We start from the raw sequence: 12,228 nt of genomic DNA, 5'->3' as shown, positions 1-12,228 counted from the left end.
ATCTGATAAACTATCCGGACTGCCTAAAACCACTGTCCTTCCCATATTCTAGGAAGCCCCTTTGTACACATCCTATCTATCACCGTCTAATTTTCTGTTAACGAAGCTCGGCTCCTATAGTTATTTCTGTATTTCCTTTGCTTGCAGTTTAGGTTAGCTAGCGTTTTTTCAGCTTGTCACATTTGTACTTGTCAACTTTTAGATGAGATACAGAGACAACCATTAGGATTTTCAGGTGGCTTCTTCTAATGTCCTTTAGACTCATTAGAAATTTCTGAATAATATTTTATTCCTTTCATAGAGTAAGTCATGATGCCAAGCTGCAAAAAGCAGGCCACTCATTGATGAAGCTTCTCAGAAAATATTCCCCTATCTCAGGGGTCAGCAACCTGAAACAGTGAAAGAGCCACTCGGAACCGGTTCCCTCACAAAAGGAAAAACTGGGAGCCACAAAAATGTGTGCACATGCACGCATGCGCAGAACAGGGTTTGACTGAAGAGTGGAGCCAAGGCGAGATATGCACCTACCCTGCATATTTGAATTGATTGGTTGAAGTTTTTTAGTCCCACTTTTTTTTTGGACTGCACGTGGCAGAGGACTGGGAGCCGCAGGAGACAGCTGAAAGAGCCGCATGCGGCTCCGGAGCCATGGGTTGCAGACCTGTGCCCTATCTGCTGCCGCCTCTCTGTTTAAGCTATATCACCCCAACCTGAAGTTTCTTTGCAGCATGAGGTATAAGCCACACCCTTTTCTCTACTGGGTTGTGACAACCTTGGAGATGTCAACCAGAAGCTCTTAAGACAGTCTCAGGTGCAGATGCTTATGTTGAGTTCAGGGAGGTGGAAAATATTAGAAAGAAACTACAATGGGTTCCCTTGGCTGTAACAAGTGTAATAATTTAATTTAATTGAAATTAAAATAGTCTATATCAGGAGTGTCAAACTGCTGACCCACAGGCTGGATGCATCACAATGCAACCGCGCCCAGCCCATAGCTGGCAATTTAGAAAAAGATCCAATACATCACACAACATCACGTGACATCACGGGTTTGACATGTCTGGTCTATATGGTAACAGAATCTTGCAAGTCTCCTGTGTTTTCACTTCCCTCTCTTTTTATACTCCATGGGATTACAACAACAAATCTAATAAGTCTACAGAGATTCTCAGTCATCCAGGACATAGTTGTCCCAAAGATGCTTTTTCACGAGGCAACCAGACTTTCTTATTTTTCTTTGAAGACGTTTCGTTTCTCATCCAAGCAGCTTCTTCAGCTTCAGCCCAGAGCTGAAGAAACCTCTTGGATGAGAAGCGAAATGTCTTCAAAGAAAAACAAGAAAGTCCAGTTGCCTCATGAAAAAACATATTGAGTTGGGTCTAATCATTTTCTAGCTACTTAATGGCTTCTGGATGGCTTCTTCCAAGGTCGTCTTTATGGTTCTTTAAAGACGTCAAGGACGCTCTGGTCATTTCGGCAAGAGTAGTGACACAAACAGGGGCCATAGACACTACTGATCCTGAGATACGATGGGCTCCCCTTATGGGATTTCTTTCAAGGGGATGTCAAGAGACATTTGAATTTGAATTCCTGCATTTTTCAAGGGGTTGGAGTCAACAGCTTAATTATGACATTGATTTCACAAAGCTTTTGAACTGGCTTTTCGTTACGGCATGTTGTTCTTCTGGCTAGAAAACCACATTGCAAACTAAAGAGAACAGAAGATGTTAAATGGTAACAAACCTTTGGCTTGTGTGTTGGTTAAAATGGCAACATGATGCTGTCATATTCAAGCCCTAACTAAATTAATTTCTCTCCCTTGCATCGTCTCTTACTTTCAGCTGCATCCACGGGAACTGAAAGCCCCGCCCCTTTAAAAACATGCAATAAATGGGCGAGGGTTTGATCCCCCATAATCTTAGATATCATCTTGACTTTTTTTTTTCATTCTCTCATCGAGGTTCCCGTTGGGTGCAGTTCCATCAATCCCCTTTGCTTCAGTTCTTACATTTTTATCCTTTTGGAGAGGCCAAAGGAATAGGAGTTGCTTTAGAAAAAGAAGAGCAATTAAGAAGAGCAACTAAGATGATTAAAGGCCTGGAGACTAAAACAGATGAAGAATGGTTGCAAGAACCATTCCAATTGATGGAAACTAATCAAGGAGAGAAGCAACCTGGAACTGAGGAGAAACTTGCTAACAGCGAGGACAATTAACCACTGGAACAGCCTGCCACCAGAAGTTGTGGGTGCTTCATCACTTGAGGTTTTTAAGAAGAGACTGGACAGTCACTTGTCTGAAATAGAACAGGTTCTCCAGCTTGAGCAGGGGGCTGGACTAGAAGACCTCCAAGGTCCCTTCCAGCTCTGTTCTGATTCAAAAAGAAAATAAAAATCCCCAGATGATTTCAGAAACTTATTTGAAAGTACAATGCAAAGGCAAGTGGTTCTTGTTTAATGATCCCTCATTCAGTGGTTGTTTAAACTTAGGACCTTGCTGAATGACTGCTACTTATGACATGTCCTCAAGGTTTTGGCTGTTTCAGGGTCCCCCCATGGACACATGATCGCAATTCAGATGCTTGGCACCTGGCTCGCAGTTCTGACATCATAGGATGCCAAAGTCATTTGTAACCTTTTTATTAACCTGGCTTCTTATAACCATAATCAATAACAGAATGAAAGAGTTGGAAGGGACCCTGGAGATCTTTTAGTCCACCCCCTGCTCAACAGGAGACCCTATACCCGTGCTGGTGAACATATGGCACGTGTGCCACAGGTGGCACGCAGTGCCCTCTCTGTAGGCACGTGCGCCATCGCCCCAGTCCTAGGCCTTCAGCTGGGTATTATAAAACCCTTTTGCTTTAGGAATCCACCACCTTGTGCAAAAAAAAAGGTTCAGTCAATCAATCAAACTTCTTGCGTGAAAAAAAAAGATCTTGCAAAGTTGGAATTGATTGATTGAACTTTTTAGTCCTACCCAGTCTGCTGTTACCACTGCAGCCACGCCCACCCAATGGGCCACACCCATCTAATTGGCCACACCCTTTCAATGGGCCACCCCCACCTGGCACCCAATGATACATAAGTGGGTTTTGGGTTGCAGTTTGGGCACTCCATCTCTAAAAGGTTCGCCATCACTCCCCTATACCATTTCAAACAGATGGTTGTCCAGCCTCTTCTTAAAAACCTTTAACTTCTTTTTTTTATTGAAAAGTTTTAACATACAATTTTTCTTTAAAACCCCCCTCCCCCTCCCTTCTCCCCCCCTACCTCTCCCCCCTCCCCCCCGACTTCCCAGAGCTAAATACAAGGTATATATATAAAAAGCAATCATAAACAATCATATACTAACAACTATAAACTCTAAAATCCATCACTCTCTAGCTTATATAGGATAAAACAAGCCTTAGTAATATTAAATATATATAAAGAAACTAAAATAAAAAAAAGAATAAAAAGAAAGAAGACTTATTCAAATGCTACATAAAACTTCTTAACCCTATACTTGTTCTGGATAAACTCAATCCATTTTCTCCATTCCATAATATAGCGTTCTTGCGAGTGATCTTTCAAATAGGCAGAAATCTTCGCCATCTCTGCCAGGTCGGAAACCTTTAAAGTCCACTCTTCTATGGTCGGCAGTTCCTCTTTCTTCCAATACTGACCTATCAAAAGTCTTGCTGCCGTAATTAAATTCAACATCAGCTTGGTGTCCACAACTGTAGCATCTTTAACTTCTGAAGAAGTTCCATTGATTAATTGTTCTAGCTGTCAGGAAATTTCTCCTTATTTCCAGATTGGTTCTGTTCTTGATTAGTTTCCAACCATTGGTTCTTGTCCTGCCTTCAGGTTCTTTGGAGAACAAGTCGTCCTCTTCTTCTTTGTGGCAGCCCCTTAGATATTGGAAAATTGTGATCCCGTAGGGTATCACGTGGGATAGAGAGCACGAACACACGTTATCATGTATTCAATGGAGAAGCCAGCAGGAGGATGCAAATGGCAAGCAGGTTATATCACGCTTAACAAATAGCACAGGATTCACTTAATGATGGCAGCCAGAACTGCTGTCACTGACATGACATTTTGCTTTAAAACCACGTGGCTCAGCGATGGAAATTGTGGTCCCAATGCTGTTGTTAATTATGGATTATCTGTAATTGAGATGCTAAGTATTGTTCCTCCATTGGCTTCCTCGGTGCCAGGATTTTGGAATCCCTTCTCCTCACTTGCTGATCTCTTCTGTCCTTCAGGGATTCTAAAAATGTGTCTCTTCCTGTGACCATCCCGGATACCATCACCGAATGGAAAGCTGGAGCTTTCTGTCTTTCAGCAGACACCGGCTTTGGCTTGGCCCAGCCCACTTTCCTGAAGACCTTCCAGCCATTCTTTATTGAACTCACCTTGCCCTATTCCGTGGTGCGAGGAGAAGCCTTTCCACTCAAAGCCACTGTCTTCTCCTACCAAACTCACTGCATCCAGGTAAGGAGTCCTTAACAGTGGTGGGTTGTGATGTTGTGGGCACTCTATCACTGGGAGGCTTCTAAGAAGAGATTGGACAACCACTTGCCTGAAGTTGTGGGTGCTCCAACATTGGAGGTTTCTAAGAAGAAACTGAGGAGCCATTTGTCTAGAATGGTATAGGGTCTCCTGCTTGAGTTGTATTAGAAGTTCTCCAAGATCCCTTCCAACTAAGAGCCTTGGTGGAGCAGTGGGCTAATGCCTCCTTAAGTAACACCAGCTGCCTGCATTTAGTGCAGGTTCGCATCCCACCAGGCTCAAGGTTGACTCAGCCTTCCATCCTTCCGAGGTAGGTAAAATGAGGACCCAGATTGTTGGGGGCAATAAGCTGACTTTGTAATAATGCCACTTGGGGGGGGGGGGTGAAAGCCCTAATAAGCAGGCATATACATAGAATGAAGGTTATTGCTAAGCACATTGACTTGTGCTTAGATTGTAAGCCGCCCTGAGTCTTCGGAGAAGGGCAGGATGTAAATAGGAATAAAAAAAACAACTATTGTTATTCTGTAACTGGCTACAGGACCTTCCCTTCCAATGCCTGTCATTGTCCGGTCCTCTTTTTCTGCACAAGTCTCTCTGTTTCTCAGTTTCTTAGCTGTCCATTGTTTACATTCAACATCTTGAACCGCCCAAATTTCAAAGAACTGACTTGCCCTGTCCAATTTGCAAAATAGAAAACTTCTTGTAATTCATGCACTGTACATACAAGATTCGTGTTCCGGCAAGCCTCCATACCTGCTATTTTTCTACTCTTACTTTCCCCATTGTATGCATGTGATTTCTCTTCCCTCCCTTGTGCACAATTTCTTTCCTGCTCCATGGGACACTTGGCATATTCTACCATACCGCCATGAACATAGGAAGGGGGAGCAGAACTATAACTCTGCCCTCTTCTCTGTCTTCTTCCTACTGTTAACTTTTCTTGCACAATATAGCCTTTTCCAAGTGCAGCAATGGAATTCAGGGATATCTGAGCCAAAAAGCTAAGGGTGAACGGTGCTCCTTCCCAAACATATCCATGTCATTTAGAAATATCTGATCCACATGTTCCTGATTCCACTTCCTTCAGAAGGCCAGATGAAGGGTCTCCCTTTTATTAAAAAAACCTTGTCAAAAGAAGAAGAGCAACAAAGATGATTAGGGGACTGGAGGCTAAAACGTATGAAGAACCATTCCAGGAATTGGGTATGTGTAGTTTAGTGAAAGGACGCGGTGGCTCAAGGGACACGGTGGCTCAGTGGGTTAGGACGCTGAGCTTGTCGATCAGAAGGTCGGCAGTTTGGCGGGTCGAATCCCGAGTGCCGCGTAACAGAGTGAGCGCCTGTTACTCGTCCCAGCTTCTGCCAACCTAGCAGTTCGAAAGCACGTAAAAATGCAAGTAGAAAAATAGGGACCACTCCGGTGGGAAGGTAACAGCGTTCCGTGCACCTTTGGTGTCTAGTCATGCCAGCCACATGACCACGGAGATATCCTCGGACAAGCGCTGGCTCTTCGGCTTTGAAACGGAGATGAGCACCGGCCCCTAGAGTCGGAAACGACTAGCACGCATGTGCGGGGGAACCTTTACCTTTTACCTTTAGTTTAGTGAAAAGAAGGACTAGGGATGACAGAATAGCAGTTTTCCAAAATCTCAGGGGTTGCCCCAAAGAAGAGGGGTGGTGGTGGTCAACCTGTTCTCCAAAGCACCTGAAGGCAGAAGAAGCAACACATGGAAACTAATCAAGGAGAGAACCAACCTAAAAATGAGATTTCCTGATGGTGAGAACAATTAATCGGTGGAACAATTTGCTTCCAGAAGTTGTGAGTGCTCCAACCCTAGAGGTTTCTAAGAAGAGATTGGACAGCAAATGGTCTGAAATGGTATAGGGTCTCCTGCTTGAGCAGGGGTTTGGACCAGAAGACCTCCAAGGTCCCTCCCAACTCTGTTATTCTCTTCTGGTATTATTTCAAAGAGCGGTAATGCTCCCAGTTGTCACATTGCTGTTTTTAGTCTAGTGTAATTACTTAACCCTCCAGAAGCTGTGGATTCTCCCACACTGGAGTTTTTTTTAAAGGAGATCTAGCCTTTCTCTGTCTAAAACTCTCTGTGTCTCTTAAACTTTACTTCTTACCTACTGAAGCCCACCTTGTTCTTCCTCCTCCTTTTATGAATTCCTTCCCTGGAGGACGTTCCCTCTGTTATGTACTGGGCTTGTGGTGGTACACCATGTGCATTGCTGGAGCAGCCAACAGCTCTCCAGCAACCCAGACTGGCTGTCTCCGGGCCTGCAATTGGCTAGCCCTAGGCGGCAAGAGTGGGTTCAAACTCATTGGCTGCCGCCTAGGGGCTAGACTATATATTGTGGCTGGTTGCAGCCCAAGTTTCAGTACAGTCCTAGCAAGAATAAAGTATGAGTTACCCTGTCCTCAGCCTTGTGTCATTCCTGCACCCAAGAGCCCACTACTTAACACCCTCATAGAGCTTTCTCACTGTCATCTTATTCTTGATGGCCAGGTCACAATATCTCTGGCTCCTTCTGCTGACTTTGAGGCAACCGCTATGGACAAACAGCAAGAATCTTACTGCATTTGTGCAAATGGGAGGAGAACGGTGTCCTGGATGGTGACCCCCACATCACTTGGTACGTAGTGAAAAGTTCATTGCCTTGAATTATTTGTAAAAGCAATGAAAATGAGGCATAAACAAAGTTGAAATAGTCAATTAGGGTTGGGGGCTGAGAGGAAGAGGAGCCATTTTCATCTTCATAGAATATGGTTTCCAATTTCCTGGACCAAGAGATGTTTTAAGTGATGAGAAGAAAAGGGTGGGGGGAAAAAGGGAAACTCCCCCCCCCAACACCCATAGAAACCAATCTCAGCGCAGAATGCCTCAGGCAGGATCCCGCACTCTCCAACCAATCAACTACAACTGTGTTCTGGCTCATTGTACAACCCCACTGTTTTTGCTACTAAGTTTAAATATCTTAACAAACTCCCCGAAGAAGAGACCTACAAAGAGACAATATTCAAAACCCTATCAGATCCTTTGGTGTATTCCTATATACAGTGGGCAATTATTTAAGGTGGAAAATCACTGTAATTTATAGGATTCCATTCTGTAAATCAATGTCTGACCCGAATTTGTGTTTAAGTTGGATGGAGTTTGGAGTGCTTACAAATGGACTGCCTGTTCCTAAAAATGGCAGACGGCAGCATCCTTCTTCAAAAGCGTTGAAGTGCTAATGTTACGTGTATTGACAGCAGCGAGAATGATGTATGCCCAATATTGGAAAAATGAAAAGTTACCGACTGAAGACGTATTAATTAAGAAAATATTGGATTGTGCAGAAATGGATAGATTAACTTTAGAGATTAAAGAGAAAGAACATTTAGTTTACTATAGGTATAGAACTTGGAATAAATTTTATCAATGGCTAGATAAGCGAGTTAGAGAGAAAGGAATGCGATGTGCAATTTTGAATTTATTTGAGTAAGAATGATATCATACATTGAAAATTTAGTATTGTTTTTGATCATTTATTATACCTATCGGTGTTATTCTTAGCTTTATTATCTTTATTTATGTACATTTACCCAGACAACATGCTGTTTGCCAAATTTTGAACGTTGTTGGGGGAAACCCCAACCCTCACCCCCAACCCTTCCTGTACCCTATCCCAAACCCCCATTTCCCTACCCTCCTTTTTAACCCTATAAAAAAATTTTCAACAAAAAAAAGCGTTGAAGTGCTGACGACTCGCAATGCTTTCTGGATCTACTGAAAATCGGCTGTTTAAGACTGCGTACCTTCAGTGCTTAAATCAGCTCAAGAAAGGAGAAGGCTCTCCACCATTTTTAATAATAGGGAGACTGTTCAGATCTAGGGGTGGTCCTTAAGTCAGACATCCTCAACTCGAGGACTGCTTACATGACATATTTGTGAACGGGTGACTTTTTGGTCCTAGGCAAAGTGAATTTCACAGCCAGTGCCGAGGCCGTGAGCTCAGATCAGCTCTGTGGGAATGAAATAGCGGAGGTGCCCAGCATACAGCAAAAAGATGTTGTGATCAAAACGCTTTTAGTGGAGGTAAGTGAGATGATTTAATTGTGGACCGGACGTGGTGAAGAATCATGAAGAGAAAAAAAGCACCCAAAACAATGTTCTTGTTCTCAAACACATTAAGTCAATTTTTAGCTGGTCCACTCTTGAACATTAACTTGGGTCACCAATCCATCTTTCCATTCAATGATTTTCGCCTTCCTAGAGTTATCACTCTCTCTTTCTTCTCAACCCCTAATAATAATGAACCTACTGTCGAGACTCTAGAAAGAGTACAGAGAAGAGCAACAAAGATGATTGGGGGACTGGAGGCTAAAACATATAAGGAACGGCTGCTGGAATTGGGTATGTGTAGTTTAACGAAGAGAAGGGTGAGGGGTGACATGATAGCAGTGTTCCAATATCTCAGGGGCTGCCCCAAAGAAGAGGGAGTCAAGCTATTCTCCAAAGCACCTGAAAGTAGGACAAGTAGCAACAGATGGAAACTAGTCAAGGAGAGAAGCAACCTAGAACTAAGGAGAAACTTCCTGACAGTTAGAACAATTAACCAGTGGAACAACCTGCCTCTAGAAGTGGTGAATGCTCCAACACTGGAAGTTTTTAAGAAGAGACTGGCCAGCCATTTGTCTGAAATGGCATAGGGTTTCCTGCTTTAGCAGGGGGTTGGACTAGATGACCTCCATGGTCCCTTCCAAATAATAATAATAATAATAATAATAATAATAATAATAATAATAATAATAATAATAATAAATTATTATTATTATTATTATTATTATTATTGTTGTTGTTGTTGTTGTTGTTATTATTATTATTATTATTATTATTATTATTATTATTATTATTATTATTATTATTATTATTATTCTTGACGTGTCTCAATCTTGGCAAATTTTAAGATGGGGAAAGCTTCCCAGAAATCCCCAGGCAGCAGGCAAGGTTGACTGAGGAGTTCTGGGATTTGAAGTCCAAAGCGGCCAAGGTTGAGAAATGTTGGTCTACAGAATAAAAATCAAATCAATAGCCCATCTATCCTGCCAGTCCCTAGATTATTGTACAACTTACTCAGATTTCATCAGCAGTGGTTTCCTTTATTGTTTAGCTCTCAGCCCAAGAAAAATGATGGAAACGAAGAAGAAAGACTGAAAATGACACGGAGCTGCTCCTTCTCATTTAAATAACTTAATCTTTAGCAACAGCAGTTGCATTTATGTAGATTTATGCAACCTGGTGTTGTTTTTTTTTTGAGTTTCCAATATTCAACACTAACATTTCCTTTGTTCTTCTTTTCTGTCTGTCCTGGTGAAGCCTGAAGGAATTGAGAAAGAAGTGGTCTTCAACTCACTTCTCTGTTCTCATGGTACGGCTGCTTCTTCATGGTCCTTCTTTCCCCATCACAGAATTAAATGGATGAGGATGATTTCTTTTAGAGCAGAGGAGCTGAAAATTTAGTCCCCTTTCTGGTAACGTGGAGGTATTTGCTCTGTCAGCTGAAGAAGCACGCAAGACAGCTGGCTAACGAAAACCTTTTATTGTCAGAACCAGGCAAGGAACAGACTTACAATGCCTTCTATTTATACTCCAGCTGGCCGGTCAGTGACCAATCAGGGCTGTGCCGGTTTCCCGCTTGTCCAAGCGGGCCAATCGGCGAAGGAGAGCTTTGACAGCCCAGAGCTGTCAAGCTACTCGCGCCTGCGCAGTAACCGGCGGTTCATGACAGCCGAGAGCTGTCAAGCGATTACGCTTGCGCAGTAGCTTCCGGCAGCTTTTGACAGCTGTCAAAAGCTGCCGAAGGTTTTACCTCATAACTAGGAACATGGTAACGTAACATATAACGTGTGAATACACAACAGTATTTTTAAGTTTCTTTAAGCCAGCCGTAAACTTCGTAGTTAGTTAAGGTGTCCATTTTGCCTTTTACAGCTGGCTTAAAGGAACTGACTTCCCTAGCTGAACTAGAACAGGGGGTCCCCAACCCCAACTGGGGGGGGAGAGGAGCTGTGACACAGTACTGCTCCACGGCCCATTTGGAATCAGGCTGTGAAAGCGGCGGGCAAGTGTGTGTGCATGCATAGCTCCGTTTGTGTGACAGGTGGGCACACCTGCCCTCCACTTGTGGAAATGGATATGGAAGTGGAAAGGTCCTTTTCCAATTCTGCTATTCTGTATTCTAAGGAATCTGCTGGGTGGCTGGGAAGCATTTGTAGGACAAAATCAAAATTTGGTGTATTTGACCACAGGAGGAAATGCTTGAAATTGAAATTGGAGGACCAAGTAATGGCTCCACTTTTAATTTATGGGTTTTAGAGGGTTTGAGGTTTTTTTTTTTACACTCTAGAGATTCTAGAATTTTCTGCATCTCTCTTCTCACATGCTAAAGAGACTGGCTAGAATATATATATCTGTCTACATTATACCCAGTAAAGACAAAGGATATAATTTGATTCCCCATTTTTATAAAAAATTAAATCAAGCAGCAGATACAAAAATAAGACACTGTGTGTGTCTCTCTCTCTCTGTTTGTATCTCTCTCTCTCTCTCTCTCTCTCTCTCTCTGTGTGTGTGTGTGTGTGTGTGTGTGTGTGTGTATCCAGCAGAAATCAAGTCAGAAGCAGATTGCAATTGATCTGCTCTCAGCCAGTAATTGGCAGTTACCACAGAAAATATGTCAACAGAGCTGGCTGGCTTGTTTTTTTTGCTGGCAGTCAATGTCCAACTGTCCTTTTGTGGCAACCGAAGATGGCAATGATGTCACAACACATGCTCCTCTCCAGAATGGCGTCACAATGCAGAAAAGTAAAAGAGGGGCTTGTGCAATGGTGTTGTTGCAGAACAGGGCTTCCTATATTGTATCCCTTTTTGTTCTGGACATCCCAGAGAAGATAGAAACCCGGGACGGCAGCCAAAACCATCTAAGTTCTGTTTTCTTCCAGGAGATGCACAGTCAGAACCTCTTTCTTTGAAGGTGCCAGAAAATGTTGTGGAAGGCTCTGCCAGGGCGACCTTTTGTGTACTTGGTAAGTATAGTGTAATGTATTGGGCCTTTTACTTGAACTGTTTTCACATGTCTTTGAATGCTGCTTGAGGTAGCTTAATTAGGGTGTCTGTGTAACGGTCGCTGGCTGCCCAGACATGCAGTCTCCAGGACGATCATTGGTTGGCTCTGGGGCAGGAATAGGTTCCTTTAAACCTATTGGCCGCCGCCTAGTGGCCAACCATATAAGTAGCTGCGAAGAAGCCTCTGATTCAGTTCTGTTCCTGTTACTTGAATAAAGCAATGTTTCTGTTTGAACCCTCTCGTCTCACCTCCTGCTTCCAAGAAACGCACTACACAACATATAGGAACCCTCTTCCTAGCTCTTCAAACCCCCCTCCCTTCTCTTCTTTTTCCTCTAATCTACTTTTTGTGTTGCAGAAGTTATGCTTCTACCTCTTCTGCCTCTTCTCCTCAGTATCACCTGCCTTATTAAATCAAAAGGGATCTTACAGATCATTTAGTGCAGGGGTGTCAAACTGCCAGCCGGTGGGCCGGTTGCATCACACAGAGGTCGCGCCCAGCCCAGCTCCAGCAATGCAAAAAAAAAAAGTCATGATACGTGGCGACACGTCACATGACGCGGTGAGTTTGACACCCATGATTTAGTGCAACTTTAGTTCAGCATTTCTGACAG

The 12,228-nt window shown here is 43.2% G+C and overlaps 1 protein-coding gene across 1 annotated transcript in view; it reads left to right on the top strand.

Moving 5' to 3' along the window:
- LOC310634717 (alpha-2-macroglobulin-like) overlaps window positions 1–12,228 on the top strand; it is a gene marked incomplete at its 5' end in the record, with an annotated part of 88,928 nt that overhangs the window by 55,079 nt on the left and 21,621 nt on the right. Inside the window, 5 exons of the mRNA XM_083353251.1 lie at window positions 4,251–4,479; window positions 7,013–7,139; window positions 8,463–8,584; window positions 9,866–9,917; window positions 11,491–11,574. Of these exons, the coding sequence (XP_083209377.1) occupies window positions 4,251–4,479; window positions 7,013–7,139; window positions 8,463–8,584; window positions 9,866–9,917; window positions 11,491–11,574 (614 nt within the window). The remainder of the gene's footprint in view (window positions 1–4,250; window positions 4,480–7,012; window positions 7,140–8,462; window positions 8,585–9,865; window positions 9,918–11,490; window positions 11,575–12,228) is intronic.

Source organism: Vipera ursinii (assembly GCF_947247035.1).
Source record: "Vipera ursinii genome assembly, chromosome: 2".
Taxonomy (NCBI): Eukaryota; Metazoa; Chordata; class Lepidosauria; order Squamata; family Viperidae; genus Vipera; species Vipera ursinii.
This window is presented reverse-complemented; position numbering and strand designations above follow the sequence as displayed.